Source organism: Pagrus pagrus (genome assembly GCF_965226575.1).
Source record: "Pagrus pagrus genome assembly, chromosome: 18".
Taxonomy (NCBI): Eukaryota; Metazoa; Chordata; class Actinopteri; order Spariformes; family Sparidae; genus Pagrus; species Pagrus pagrus.
The window spans coordinates 17583520-17598095 of NC_140202.1; the positions used below are offsets into that span (position 1 = coordinate 17583520).

Consider the following 14576-nt stretch of genomic DNA (forward strand, 5'->3'; position numbering starts at 1 on the left):
GATAAGAGCGCGCAGAAAGGCAGAAGGAATGAGAAACCCCATTTTTTATACGCGTTGGAGATAGCTAAATTGTTCATGGTGTTGACTTTATGTTTCTCTTTTATTTCTTCCCTTAATCTTTGAATATAAGCGATGGAAAAAGTCACAGACTTCCTGCATCAAAAAGAATCTGGCATTTATTCTGAGCTTTGAAAATGGGTTTAGTTCTTATCTCAGCGGTGCGCATGGTAATTTGCACCTTGCCTAGCGCTCATTCTTCTGAGTTGGGTCACATACGGCGTCGGTGTGTGCGTGGATATGTGTGAGAAATAGAAACGCAGATTTAGAGGAAACAAGACAGAGAGAGAGAGACAGGCAGAGCATACCTAAATTTGTGAGTGTGTGTGTGTGTGTGTGTGTGTGTGTGTGTGTGAGCCTGTGCATGTCTTCTGACAGCCCGAGAGTAAACAGGAACGATATTAATCCCCCCTTTTGCTCCCCCTGCCCTTGTGTTTTCGTCATTTTTAATAACACGGTTTCTATTCAACAATTAATCCAATTAACAAGGATCCAGATAATTAATGAACATGCGTTTAGCCCCTTTTGAAGAGAGGCTGTTAGCTCGCTCACAATGAGCTTGGAGAGCGCCCTGGGTTTTCAGCTGAAAGTACGCTTGATGAAGACAATGGGGCCCTTGGTAGGGGCCCTGTAGCTAGTTGTAGCCTGCCTCGGGGGCCACAGCCGCAGGAAAGCGAGTGGGAGACTGTCGAGGCGAGGCTGTGTGCGATAAGGGCCGTAGCTCTGGAGGAGGTGAACAGAGGCCCTTAGGCTCTGATAACAGGCATACATACAAACAAGAACAACATCTTTCCCTTTTTCTTTTGACTTACTAGTTTGGGGACTGTGGGGAAAAAGTGCTGGCAGAATCTGGGTCATTTACATTTTGAGGAAGGTGTGAGCACAGCGCAACAGAAATAAATGTCCTTCTAGCAACCACAGCATATACAGAGAATATACAGAGAAATACATAATGTACCTATTATTCATTTTAACTCGTATCATAAGCATGACATGACAAATGCCCTACTTGCGCTCATGTGTCCATGCACTGTTGCTCGTATTGAATAGTGTGTGTGCATTTGTTACAGTCAGTGGCTGAACATTATTTATCTGTCTTGAAATCACCCGAAATAAGAATCGTAGACAATAAGGATGAAATGGGTGGATGAGTGAGTAAAAGCGATGGTGGGACATGTTGGGATGACATGAAATCAACCACTTACCCCTCGTTGTTTTACTTTAGTGGTGTAGAGATCAAATCTGTAAACATCAGTGTTTGTGAGCACTCATTTTAAATGTCAATATATTGATCACACATTGCAGACAATTTTGGGATCATAAAATCCAACAATTAAACAAAGTCCCAGTGTGGCAATGTAGGACTTACTGTTCACAGAGGCTAACAGGTAGCACTTATGAGCCGAGATCAAATCACTATTTTATGTGCGTTCGGTTGTCTGACAACAAACAGCAGTATGTCAGTTAGGACAACTAAATCATGTCTTTGGCAGTATTAAACACATTATAGGTGATCAAGGAGGCAGGGAGTGATAGAACTGACACTGTGTCTGCCACGCCCCTGACTAAATATTGTTTGTAATGCGTAATTGAAGAGGAGATTTAGCACTTTTCCCAATGGTTCAGGAGATTTAGCGTGGATGAGGAACTACCTGATTCAGATATAGACACGTTCTCGCATACTGGAAATACTCCTAAAAATAGATGAGGAGTGGCACCAGGGTAGGGCACACATGAAGAGGACTCATCTGTAATTATGACTGTTTTGCATTGATATCAATAGTACATGTTTTTGGAACTATCCACGATATCAACAAAACAGTGGAAATCAATATACATGCAAGCACAGAGGAGTACAAAGCAACTCGCCCACTGTGAATACTCCGGACAATGACCTGCACATGGGCTGAGTCGCATATTACACAGACTTTGTACGTGGGAGCTGGCAGGGTAAACTCTGTTTAATGTCCAGGCCAACTGATTTGGACATGTGTATTCACACAAATACATGAGGGCATCTGCTCTGTTTTATTGTATTTTATGTATCTATTGTAGCTGTTATTGCACCTGCTCAAGGACTGCAGTTGAAAATGAGCCAGGATGACTAAATTGGCACATTTACAGAACTGTTATTAATGTACTATTTCAGGGTAGCAGTGCATGTGTGAAAGGGGCTCTAGAGTGGATGTAAGCTCAGTCTTGGTGTGAGTCTAGAGCCGTGTTTCTAGAGCATGGTATGGCTCGGCTAAACCCGACTTGACTCACTTTTGGGTCCGTTTCAATTTGGCTGTCGTTTTGCGGCCTGTTTTGGTCTGCCAATGTGATGCCTCGGAGGGTACACTTTTAGCCGCCTCCATTGCTATGTAAATCCAAGGCGTCGATGTGCCGGCAATTGCGTGACATGGGCGGATGTGTCGTTGACGTGCACTGTTGTGCGACCCACAGCCAGGAGTTTCAAAAGCAGGAAACAGCTGATCACAGCAGTCAGTTCATCACTTCATCCGCGGACGTCAAGATGAGCAACTGGAAAGCCGCTGAGATCGGGGAGATGCTAACCATCACAGCCGAGAGAATCGTCAATAACCAGATCACTCGTCACTGTTCATGCCCAACTTCGTGCTTCACGTCACGTCACATGTTTACGCCTACTCCAGTGGCAGCTTGTTTGCAAAGGAGGAATATTACACATTTCACATAGACAAGTCGGCAGATTGCAGCCTTTACCTGGCTGCAAATGTGGCACATTTTCTAACTAAAAGGGGCTTCTGTTTCATTTTCTACTGCAGATAGTACCCCCTCAATGTAGGCAGGATGGGTGTGTGAAACTGCTGTGACATCATCGTCAGTGCGATACAAAGGCAGGCACAATGGAGGATACGGAGGGGATGGACTGGATCAGCTCACTTGGAACCTCGATCCAGGTGATACCTTAAAAAAGTACCTGTCCAGCCAAGCAGGGCATTACTTGTTCTACAAGACCAAAAGCATCCATGTGTCCCTTGGGCTCCACTGCAGCTGGGAGTCAGGGGCCTGTCTGGTGTCGGGGGTGGGTAGACCTCAAGCCATCATGTTATATTTGACACCTACCTGCTGACTGGATTGTAGAGTTATGGAAGACCCAAACGGATACAAAAAGGATTTTCAAACCTAGGTTGCATAGCTTGGACCCAGCTTGAGCCAATCTAGGATTTCTTTCACAGGCTATTGACTTATATATGGTTACTAAGTGGAACAGAAAAGATACAGGCAGTAAGCTCAACAGGAGAGAAGAATGTCACTATGACAGGCTTGTTTTGAGAAAGAGTGTATACTATTCACACACTACTATACTTTAAGTGTCAGCTGAAGGAGTGTTACAATGAGAAAAATCTATCACAATTCAATCTGAAGCTGCAACGTTCCTGCGTCTCGAATAACCCATTCTACTCTTGCCACCCCAGCTATTCACCATTCAGTATTTTGTTAAAGGTCACCTTGGGTGTTGTAGGCTAGATGCTCCAGTGGTTTGGCAATCTGGTGATGGAAATGCCTGTTGGCATGCCTGTTGTTGCCCAGACAAGGGGGAGAGAGGGATTTGGAGGGGTGGGGAAGTGGGACAGCTGGAGCCACTTGTGATAGAAAGCTCTGATGGGAAAACATCACCTCCAAACTCTCACCTAGAACCTGCTAATCATCAATCAACAGCAGGAAATGACACGTTAGCATTTTACAGTAAGGTGGCACTTAAACAGGCCGAGGATAAACAAGTTTCACCCACTCGTCCTTCCTCATTCCTCCCCTTGTGGAGAGCACACCGGTGTCAATACGGCTTAAAGAAGTCCTGCCGATGCTACATCTGTCCCCGCCAATTGTTAACAGCGTGGATCCATTCCTGCTCCTACTGAAGATGCCCGTATTTGTTTACCCGCTCGTTCGCCTGTTTGTGCACGCCTGTCAGCCCGTAGCAGGGGAAGAAATGAGTGTTTGTGAGTGATAAGACCTGTAGGAGAGGAAGAGGTGGAGGAAGAACAGAGAATGTGGGAGAGGGGAGAGTGACGGAGAGAATCCTCATTGATCAAATCTGTTCAGAGGAGAATTGATCCAGAGGTCCAGTGCCGGATCTAAACACACATAGAATCACAGATAAGAGAATCGCTCACGAACCTAAACAGTAAATCAGGATGTAAGGTTTTAAGCAGATTTTAAAGGGTCTCCACACAGGGAAAACAGAATATGATCTCCTGTTTCAAACTGTTTACATTATTCCTCCACTGTTGAATTAAGCCTGTGAATCAGACACCGGGCATATGGAGAGGCAGAGAGATAAATCTCCATTGTGCTGTCCTGTCTCGCACATGCTCAGTAGGTCCCAGGATGAGCACGGTGTCCGCCGGGCAGACGTGAACAAGACGAATCATTCCCAGGGGGGCATTTATTTCTGTTGCACGGCACCATCTCCCTCATTGCTGGTCCTAACAATCTGCCTGTTGAGACTATAACATCGGCATAAGAGAGACAGCTCAGCAGAAGAAAGAGGGACACGAGGAAAAAGAGGGAAGGAAGTGATAAAAGGGGAAGACAGATGAAGACATCCTGAGTGCTTAATAAATCCTCCCGCTGCACACAGGGTTACAACATGCAACACTCAACCCCAACTTTGATCATATTAAGCGTGAACCACATGGATGAATGATTTGATTTTCAACACACAGAGCGGGGCATTCACATTCGGCTTGTTTGTTCAGATAAGGGAGCGTGGTGATGTCGTTAAGCGCCAGTTGTCGCCTCGATTTTCTTCTGTTTCTCACACGTGGGGGAAAAACAGATAACCAAGTGGTGGAGCATGTGGCCCCCCTACCACCACCACCACCTCTTCTTCTTCTTCTTCTTTGGTCTCTCCATTCCCCTCTCTCTGCAGCTGACTGCTCCTAAATCTCGGGTCTGGCCGGAGCTAGACAGCTCTCTCTACCAGGTGACACAACATCCCACTTCCCTCCATCCATCCATCGCGTCGCGGCCCACACAGCCTCTCCTTCCCTTCATTTCTCTCGCCGCTGGATTCATCTTGGACCGCCGCTCCGTCTCAGGGCTCGGGCCTATGTATCTCGCTGTCTCCCTCTTGATTCAACATGTACTCACACACAACGCCAACATTTTCACGCCGCCTTTCCTCTCCCATAATTGCCTTTTGATTCTTTCCCCAGCTTCCTCTCTACTTTCCTCAATCTCTTTTTCCCCCTCCGTCAACAGAACGCTATCGGCGTGTTTGTGTAGCTTTTGTCGCACAGCTCACCGCAACACAAAAGCCTTTGTTGGCCTGCCACCAGTCTGATGTGGCGAGATCGAGATGCACAAGGACAAACTTGAGCTCGGTGGAGCCGGCTTTCAGAAAGTCACTGTTCATTCCGAGATAACGGCTCAACACGAAGGCCGGAACTGCTGGTGGGGTGCGAGCCAGACACAGATGTAAACAGTTGTCTGCGTGGCCGTCCGAGTTGATCAGTATGAAGTCTGTACATAAACTGTCTCATGTACCTACAATGCTTAGAGTTTCCGTCAGTGAAATGGCTTCTTGCATGTGTCCCTCAGAGGGTGTTATTGGCTGTCTGGGGGGCAGTGGCAGCTGTTGCGAGGGGCTGAGCTAGCTAGGCTAATAATAACCCCAGGGGCTGAATGAGTGCCCGCGGGCCCCCACATCGTCTTGGGTTGACCCCCGGAGTCCAGTTGCAGCGGAGAGTGAGGGTTAGACCAGGTCGGTTAGAGAATGTCATTTCACCCTTGTAAGCCCAAGGGCAGGTGTGCAGGAATGCTACACAGTCAGTGGTTGACGTCGGAGTTATAACACCCTAAACTCACCACTTTGGCAGCCTGTGGAAAACACGTTTGTTCACCATGTGGTACTTGGTGATTTTCCTTTCCGATCTTCATTTGAATGGTCTGATATGAACGTGTGAATCAACTTATTCTTGAATGTAGACGTGAATATTTTTGATAATGCAACAGGTTAGAAGGTTCCTTGTACAATTTACTGCTTTAGTTCTCCCTGAACCTCTTTCATATCCGAGCAAAATTGTATTGTGGCTGAAATATCCCTTAACAAATCGATATTGAATCAAATTGAATTGATTTGGGAAATCAGTGGGGATACCCAGCTCTAACAGTGAGTGTTATACATAAATGAACTGAAATACACACACGGAGGCAGTGAAACATAGCATAAACAGGATCAGCAGGCTCTTTACCTTGAATTCTGAGCGAAGGCATGTTCAGCAAAGCCAGAAGTTGCTTAATCTCATCAGTCCCCTCTGGGCTGAGGAGGAATTAACAAAAGACAAACAGACAAGAACAAAGATGTTCCAAAATGTCTGAATAACATGTCAGATCAATACCATCGCCCCCACGTGCCATCAGGCAGATCTTTCACAATAGACGACGAATCAGGGGGGAAAGAAAATCGGAAATCCTCTCAGCTGAAAATAATAATGTGGCTTTATCTGTGACAGATACGATCTGCTGTAGGGAAGTAGAGCATGATGTTATAACCTGTGCTCTATGACTGGAGGAAATACTCTGAATGGGAAGCAATTTATTTCCTTGTGTATGTTGGGGCACCCGCAGTCACAAAATGATCAATTGCTCATTATGACTAAGGGGAAAGAGGTTAGAATATGATGATCAGGACGATTTCTCCTCTATGCTACATTTGCTTCCGAGGCCTTTTTTTCATGTCCGAGCACGAGGCGAGATAAGGGAGAAATTCAAGTAATGTCATGCTTGGTCTTTCCGGCCTGTAGGTCTGGATCAGTCAAGCGTTGATGCCTTTGATAGGCCAAATAACCTCGCTGGCTGCCTCTATTCCTGTTCATTTCACAGTTCACTCTATTACTTGCATGAGCAATTACAGCTCGGTGTTGATGTTTAGCATTGTTTGCCATTATTATGCGTGTGCGTCTGCCTGTTAAGGCCACTGTATGTGTGTGTGCAGCTCTTGAATGGAGACCATATCCTCCGATGTTCCTTTCCAGACTGTCACCTTTCTTAATAAGCTTCAGTGGGTTCATGAGGAGGTCGAAACGGACACCATTTAGCATTAAATGCCCATTAGCCCCCTTTGATGTGACCTAATTGAGCCAAAGAAATCTGATTGCCTGGCCCTTTAAGTGTGAAGAAGCGAACTCTGGGTGTTTTCAGTATGTTGTGGCTTAGATGGCATTGTATGTGAATGGCAAGGATTGTATGAGTCCTGAAATAAAAGCTTAAAGGATAAATTCACACAGAAATGAGTATTTTACATTTGAAAACAAGTCCCCATCTACAGTACTTCAGTTGTTTAGGAGAATGCTGCAACACTGTTTTGCTGTGAAGATCCAGAAATTTTTTGTGGACCACCCGACTTTCCATCAGCATGGGAGTGGGTAGACAATGACTGAATTTTCCTTTTTGGCTAAACTTACCCTTTAACAAACACATTCACCATGTTTCACTTTGTCCTTTTTTTTCTAGCTGCCCTCTCCATCTCTAAACTCAGCTTCCTTTGCTGGCTAGCTGCTAGCCTGTGGCTCAGTAAAATTGGACAGGTGAAGCGGGACAGCGGGGCGTCACTGATACAGTTCGACAGAACCGCAGGCTGTTGAGAGTTCGATCGGCTCATCAAGCGAGAACAGAGAAATCGCACCCTCCTCCTTTTAAAAGCGGTTCATGTGCTTGTAGCGTTGCTGTTATTTGTTTCATTATGCTGCCGCACTTACTCGGAAGAAATATGTGTTTTGTGTTGAAACAGGACCACACCGAAGCTCCTTTTCGTCTTCCACTGCACAGATCAAGCAGCAGGCAGAGTGCAGCGCGGTCGGGTTCAGCAGTGTGGAACAGCTATTCAGTAACGTTCTTTTCAAGATGTGCTGAGGTTGAAATATGAGCATTATGAACCTGTCTTCTAGTTGAGAATAGATTCCTCCGCAGGCCTGTAAAGTTGCCTTTGCCGGAGACATGACTTACAATAAGAGACGGTGCAAGTGTCCTTGTGAGTGTCAGAAATCAATTACGCTATGTTTCCCCTGTGGGTCGCAGGATTGTATATGTATATGTGCAAGAGTGTGTCTCTCTGCGTGTGTGTGTGGCAAATGCGGTTGCTAAAACTTCCATTGTATCTGGGATGAAGTTTCCACTGTGAGTTTAATGCAGTGGAGACCTCTTTTCAGTCTACACAGTGAGAACACAAAGTTGGTTACTGGCTGGGCTGGATAAAACAACAAAAGCATGTATGCTGTCAGGCACAAAAACAGTCACAAACAAGCCCGCATGCACACCAAAATGCACACACGAAACGCTAAGATCACTGTGGGGTATTTGAGTTCAAAGGATGTTAAACAAACCTATGTGTGTATGAGTGTGTGTTTGTCTGGAGGAATGCTGTCGACCGTCATTCCTGTGTGTCGTTCTCTGCGTGTTTAGACAGGCTCTGTCTCCAGCTGGGCTTGTGACAGAATGGGTACAGTGGTACAATGCAATACAAAACAGCCATGCAGCTTTGAACAGAAGCAGCTCTAGAGCGGGACAAAACACGGTGCAGATGTACGGCACGGACCGGAAAGACCGGCATCACCGCAAATCTCCCTACACTCCCCTCCAGCTGCATTAGCACCTTTTTAATTAAAGGATTCGCACAGTAGAGATAACAGCTTTCAGATGTTTACTGTTTTAAGAGAGGAAAACAAAACACTTAACAGTATTTGTATGCTTAAATAACATACATTGTCTCAGCGGTGCTAACGCCCTGCAGGCTTGGAAGGTGGTTGTAAAAACAGAAAATGTTGCAGGAGTGGTTTGAGAAGTTGGACCTGTTGAAACTTTATCTGCCTTAAAATCTGGAATCTGCTGCAGCTGACGTTAATTCAAGCTGGCTGCTGTTCTCTGCGAAGGAGCAAAGAAAACTTGAACATTCAGGCATCACATGAAGGGGCTCACGCAATGGCAAGCTGGAGAGTGGACATTGAAATGATGGCTCTGTAACTACCGATTAGACTATTGATTCATGGGTACTGATAATTTTAAATAAACCATAATATAATAATTAAACCGCTTTTTAAGGGCAACAGGAGTTGGTAGTGTTGTGTTGGTATTTTACCCTCAGGGCTAGTTGTACCAATAGATGTGTACAGAAGTTTTTTGAAAACTGGTACTAATCTTTTTGGATGATGTGATTTTTTTTTATCATCTTTTCTAATTGCTATAATAGTGTTATTTGCATCCTGGTGCCTGGGCTGTTTTGCCAGCAATCTTTTCCCTGTCTTATGCCATTTCCATAGAAATTGGTTTTGAGCCTAAATAATGTGTATTCTGCCTTTTTATTATATATTTTGTGTAATTCAAATTTCAGTTGACAGATTTTTCTAAATTGATCCTCATAACACTTTCCTGCCAAATGTTTTACCAATTTAGCGTTTTCCTTTTCCACTAACTCTCTTTTTCTCCTTGCTTTCTTTTTTCTTTCATGCACTGTATGATATACATTTTCCTCTGATAGCTTACAGCGACATTAACATTAGCTAGCTAACCATTTCATTTAACCATTTCTAGCCTTTAGAGAGCGCTCCATTTCAAAAGTTGGACTTAACGAGAGCCTGCGCTCTATAATGGGACAAGACAGACTCAGCCACTTAACATTTATGTCATTGGAAATAGGAGGAAGACATTTAAGAAGACTTAAATAACTGTGGCCATTATTGATTGATTCAAACAACACTGTTACAGCTGAGGGATGCGTGCAGGCTTGTATGAGCTTGCATGAGTTTTGTCGGTGCACATTTGTGCTCCCTTTTATTGCGGCCATTCAGACTTTACGGCACTTGAACTGATTAGTCGTGCTCGCTTTCATCTGCCAGTGTTTGTGAGCTTTATATATAGATTATATGACATGTTTGGTGCCACAACAGTTTTGAATTAAACTGCAGTCATGAGTGATGAGATGATGCATTATTGTGTCCAAATGTTTGTGCAGGTCGGGTGGTGTAACAGTTCAGTCAGGATGTTGCTTGGAGTGGTGGGGGAAGGCCTTTGAACAGTCGCCCAGGGGCTCATAGTACTTTAATGTGGCCTTGTTGATGTATATGACTGTTTGAAATAAAAGTCACTTTGCATCAAGCATTCCTTGCCAGCGAGTGGAATAAGCCACTAAAGTAATAAAACAATAGCAATGCAAGGGTAATATATTGAACGTGTATATTTCATAACAATAAAGAACAAATCTGTTCAACGTCACTGTGAATAAGCCACACAGGACTGGTAGGTGGGCACCATGATCTTTATATGCACGAAGGCGTCGTCTCCTCCGGTGCGCTCCAACAGCTCCAGAGTCTCCAGGATCAGCTCCCTAATGTTTTCAGGCTGCTGCAGGTGGCTTCGGATGACGCCAGAAGGTTTGGCTGTGGACAAGGAAACACAGACAGACAGACAGAATGAGACAACAAACCCAGAGATAAGTTATTTTTCGGCTCAGTCGGGGTCATCTCAGACTGTGAGATTGATGTCAGGGCTCGCAGAGCACCACCTGTGGCCATGCCGCACTGCTTTGCCGAGGACTGAGTCGGCAAATGCCATCCTTCCATCTGACTTCAAACCCATCGGACGGACTGAATTTAATTTACTCCTCTTACGCCGCAGCCAGTTGGGACTGAACGGCAGAAGAGTTTTTAACTGTTCAGCTGAAAGTTTAATGAGGCAGCCTGCGGAGAGGAGAGCAGCGTAAAGGACGACCGAGTTAGTGACGGCTCTGCTGTTGCGCAACGCTGCGTTGATGCGCACGGCCAATGGGCAGTGACCTGGACATGCTCCACAGGTGGGGATGTGTTAGTGTGGTTTCGCACCAGATTTAAAATGTGACGGAACAAACACTAAAAAGATCTCCAAAGTACAAACGAGTCTTGTCTTTTTCAGGTGTTTGCGCACATGTGTGGTGAAATACAAATAGACCCAGAGAGCATAATACACTCGTGGCCAATCGCAATACAGCAAGAGAGCTGCAGAAGCTCCCCTACCCAAACAAACACACACACACACACACACACACACACACACACACACACACACACACAGTGCAGTAAAACACACAAAATTGTACAACAGAGCTGGAGTGAGCTGGGGAACTTGTTATCGAAAAAACATTCCTGAGGTGTCCAGCCTTCTTTCTCTCTTTCACCAGCAGGCGCACTTAAACCACACACACACACACACACACACACACACACACACACACACACACACACACACACGGATCGTGACTTTATCAGCACACAGCAAACTGCCAATCTCATGCCACTGCACTGGGGGGCTCAAAACACTTTTCAGAGGAAGGTAAATATAGAGAGGAATGAGGCACACACACACACACACACACACACGCACGCACGCACGCACACACTCACACACACTATACACACAAAGACCTCCAAGCTTGTTTGCAGAAAATGTCCAGGTCAACTAAAATATCCTGGAGAGAAGCTGCGGATTTATTTCTTCAGGCAATAAAATGAAACAAAGGAAAGAAAGCGACATTTGACCAGAAGGAGAATAAAAATTAACGGGGGCACTTTAACGGGGACCCTTCAGTCCCATCTTTAACTCCTAATTAGACCTGACGAGAGAAGGACACATTAAACCTCTCGCGCACTTCTTCGCAACACGCCGTCCTTTATTCTTTCTCAATCTTTTGTGATCTCACATCTTCCCCGACAGACCCAACCTTCCCTCTCCCTCTCCCTCTCCTTGCCTTTCCACCCATCCATGGCCTCCTCATTAAAACACAAAGAGAGCCAGTACCATAAAGAGGGCTGTTAAGCAGCAACACGTCTATGATCTCAGTCTGCTGCACTTGCTTTCTGCTCAGGAGTCGTTCTCCTGTTTTACATGAAATTGACAGGGGGGGGGGGGTCTCCAGCCGGGTTTTGACCGTCAGTTAGCCGATGCGTCTTTAACAGCTTTGGCTCTATTTTACAGCTTTTTACAGTTTTTTCCCCTTCGGAGAAACAACAAAGATAGCTGCATATGCTCAGGCATGCTGCCTTGTTCTGTGTCTAAACCCAGGCTGTTTTTTTATTCCTGAGCTCCCCACAACACAGCCGCCTGCGCCCTACTAGTTAGCAAAATCTTAAATAGCATCTAAAACGCAGCCATGTAAGCAATAAAAGAAAAAAAGGCAAAGCAATCAGGGAGGAATGAGGAATGCAGAATGCTGTGATGTGTGTAGAGAGCGGAGGAAAGTAAAGAATAAAGTGACAGGAGCAAGCCGGGTCACTCTGCAGTCTGTTTCAGCTGTGTGTGCTCGTGTTTGTGTGTGTGTGTGTGTGTGTGTGTGTGTGTGTGTGCCTGCATGTTGGTGTAGGTTAAAAAGCCAGGCCTGTGGAGAGCCACCCCCTGTTAGAGTGAAAATGAGCAGCCAAAGCCAGCCCAGAGGGAGAGCTTGGCCTTCAGACCGGAGAACGCGGGGAGCCGGGGAAGAGGTGCGGCTTGGGAACCGGCAAAGCTCACACCCGTTTACTGGGGCCTGGAGGGGGGGGAGCAAGGAGGTCCTGCAAGGGGGGAATTGTTGATGCTGCTAGACCGAGCGTTTCAGCCCTTCCATGTGCATTTCTTGTGCTGAGCTGTTGAGAGGCCAGGAGCATCAAAAGGAGGAGGCCAGAGGAATTTGCAACGATTCTCAATATTTAAAGAGCAGAAAAAGAGAGAAGTGTGTTTAAGGGGGGATGGAGGAAGAGGAAGGGAGAGCGGAGGGGGGGTGTTAAAAGCTGCCACTGCAAATGTCCTTCAGCAAAATAACTTCTCTTTCTCACTCTTCTTCTTCTTCTCTCCCCTCCCTGTATTTTTTCCCCCTCTCTCTCCCTCTCTCTCTGTGCTTTCGGCAATATCAGCAGCCCTGTGCAGACGGAGAAAAAAAATCTTTAAAAACAATCATAATAAAAACTCCCGCCCTGTGAACAGGAGGAAAAGGGGGCCTAGCAGGAGTTGGCTGTCTGCTTCTCCGAGGAAGAGGTGGGGTCGATACGGACGCAGACAGAGGAGGATTCTCAGCGCGGCGACATTTGCTACGCAAAAGAGGGGGGAAGTAAAGGGAGGTGGCACAGAGGAGGTGCTTCTGATTTTCATGCTAAATCCCTGAGATTGAAGGAGTCCTGAGCACAGAGGTGAGGAGGATGGAAGGAAGGGGTGAGAGGGGACTCCACTTCAATATACAATTATAAAATGATTATTGATGACTCTTGATGCATCAAAAGTTTTGATTCTACGTCAATCGTGACTTTTAAGGGTCCTGACGCACCAGGACAAGGGTCGACTGTCAGCGTCCATCAGTGTCTTTCTTTCTTTCTGCCTCTCTCGGGCTCTGCTGTGATATCTGCCAAGCCACACCAGACCAACACTAAACTCCACACAACAACAGCTGCAGTCCTCCTCCTCCTCCTCCACCCTGCTCTTTCTCCATCCCTCATTCCCCACGGTCCTAAAGAACCTGTCTTCCCACATCAAGCTGAAGACAAGCAGTCACAGATGCGGGGCAGCGGCAGGCGGTTCCTCCAAACTAATTTTAAATAATAGACGGTAGATTTTCAGGTTGGGAACCGGAGCCTGATGGTGATTAGCAGGCTGTAACAGAGCTCTACTGTAACCTCCATCTCAAGATTTATGACCGGGGTCGGTGTGCATTATGTGTATGTATGTTGCGCGGTTGTAATCCCCTCCCACGCAAGGACCGGGTGACACGCATGCTGCAGCAGCTTTGGGAAGTTTAGCCTCGAAATTCCAGAGCTGATTCGACATAATATCAACCCACCCGCCATTGTTTCTAATCAACTTACGGTGGAGGTTCCTTATGAAAGCAGCTTAGACAGGAGGCCCCCCAACAACAATAGCGCTTTGATCACAGCAGCCAGATGCAGGAGAGGATCAATGCGCGTTAGACCTGGGCTTTTTAAACGAGGGCTTTGGGCTTGCTTGAGAAGGGAAATGGAGGAATGCAGGTTATGAGTGCGACGGAGCAGCGCAAGTTCCAGGAATACTTTCAGCAGGAGTTGAGTGTGGCTGCACAGCTGAGAGTGTTATGTGAGTCGATGTGTTTCTTTCACCAACCACCGATAACCCACCATCCCCCAATCCAAATTTTGTCAGCATAAGAATATCTACATAATCTTTTGAATCAACATACTTGAAACATTTTGTGTCGAGGGAGAGTGGAAAATATGTTAAATTTCATTTTTAAAAACTGCTGTTTCCCCTGAAAACCGTTCTATTTTTGTCTCGTTTCCTCTCCTGTATAAAAGCGATATATTATTACCATTAATCTTAATCCTAAAAGTCTAAGTAGATGATTTTTCTTCTGTGTCAGCTGAGGCAAATGTTTTCCCTCAAGACTTAATTAATTTCATTCATGCTATCATGTTTGTTCAGGCTTTAAAAAGGCTAAAATTAAAATATTATACTTTCTAATATTCTGCTCCAAAATGGAAGATAAATACAGCAGAACAGAGGGTCACGTTCGTACTTTTTTTCCCTTT

The 14576-nt window shown here is 45.7% G+C and overlaps 1 protein-coding gene across 3 annotated transcripts in view; it reads right to left on the reverse strand.

The window, feature by feature from the left end:
* Nucleotides 1-10237: 10237 nt before the first annotated feature.
* pacrg (PARK2 co-regulated) overlaps nt 10238-14576 on the reverse strand; it is a 130384-nt gene continuing 126045 nt past the window's right edge. For all 3 annotated transcript variants that reach the window (XM_084381816.1, XM_084381817.1, XM_084381818.1), the window contains one exon: nt 10238-10457. In XM_084381816.1, the coding sequence (XP_084237942.1) occupies nt 10291-10457 (167 nt within the window). In that variant the 3' untranslated portion in view covers nt 10238-10290. The remainder of the gene's footprint in view (nt 10458-14576) is intronic.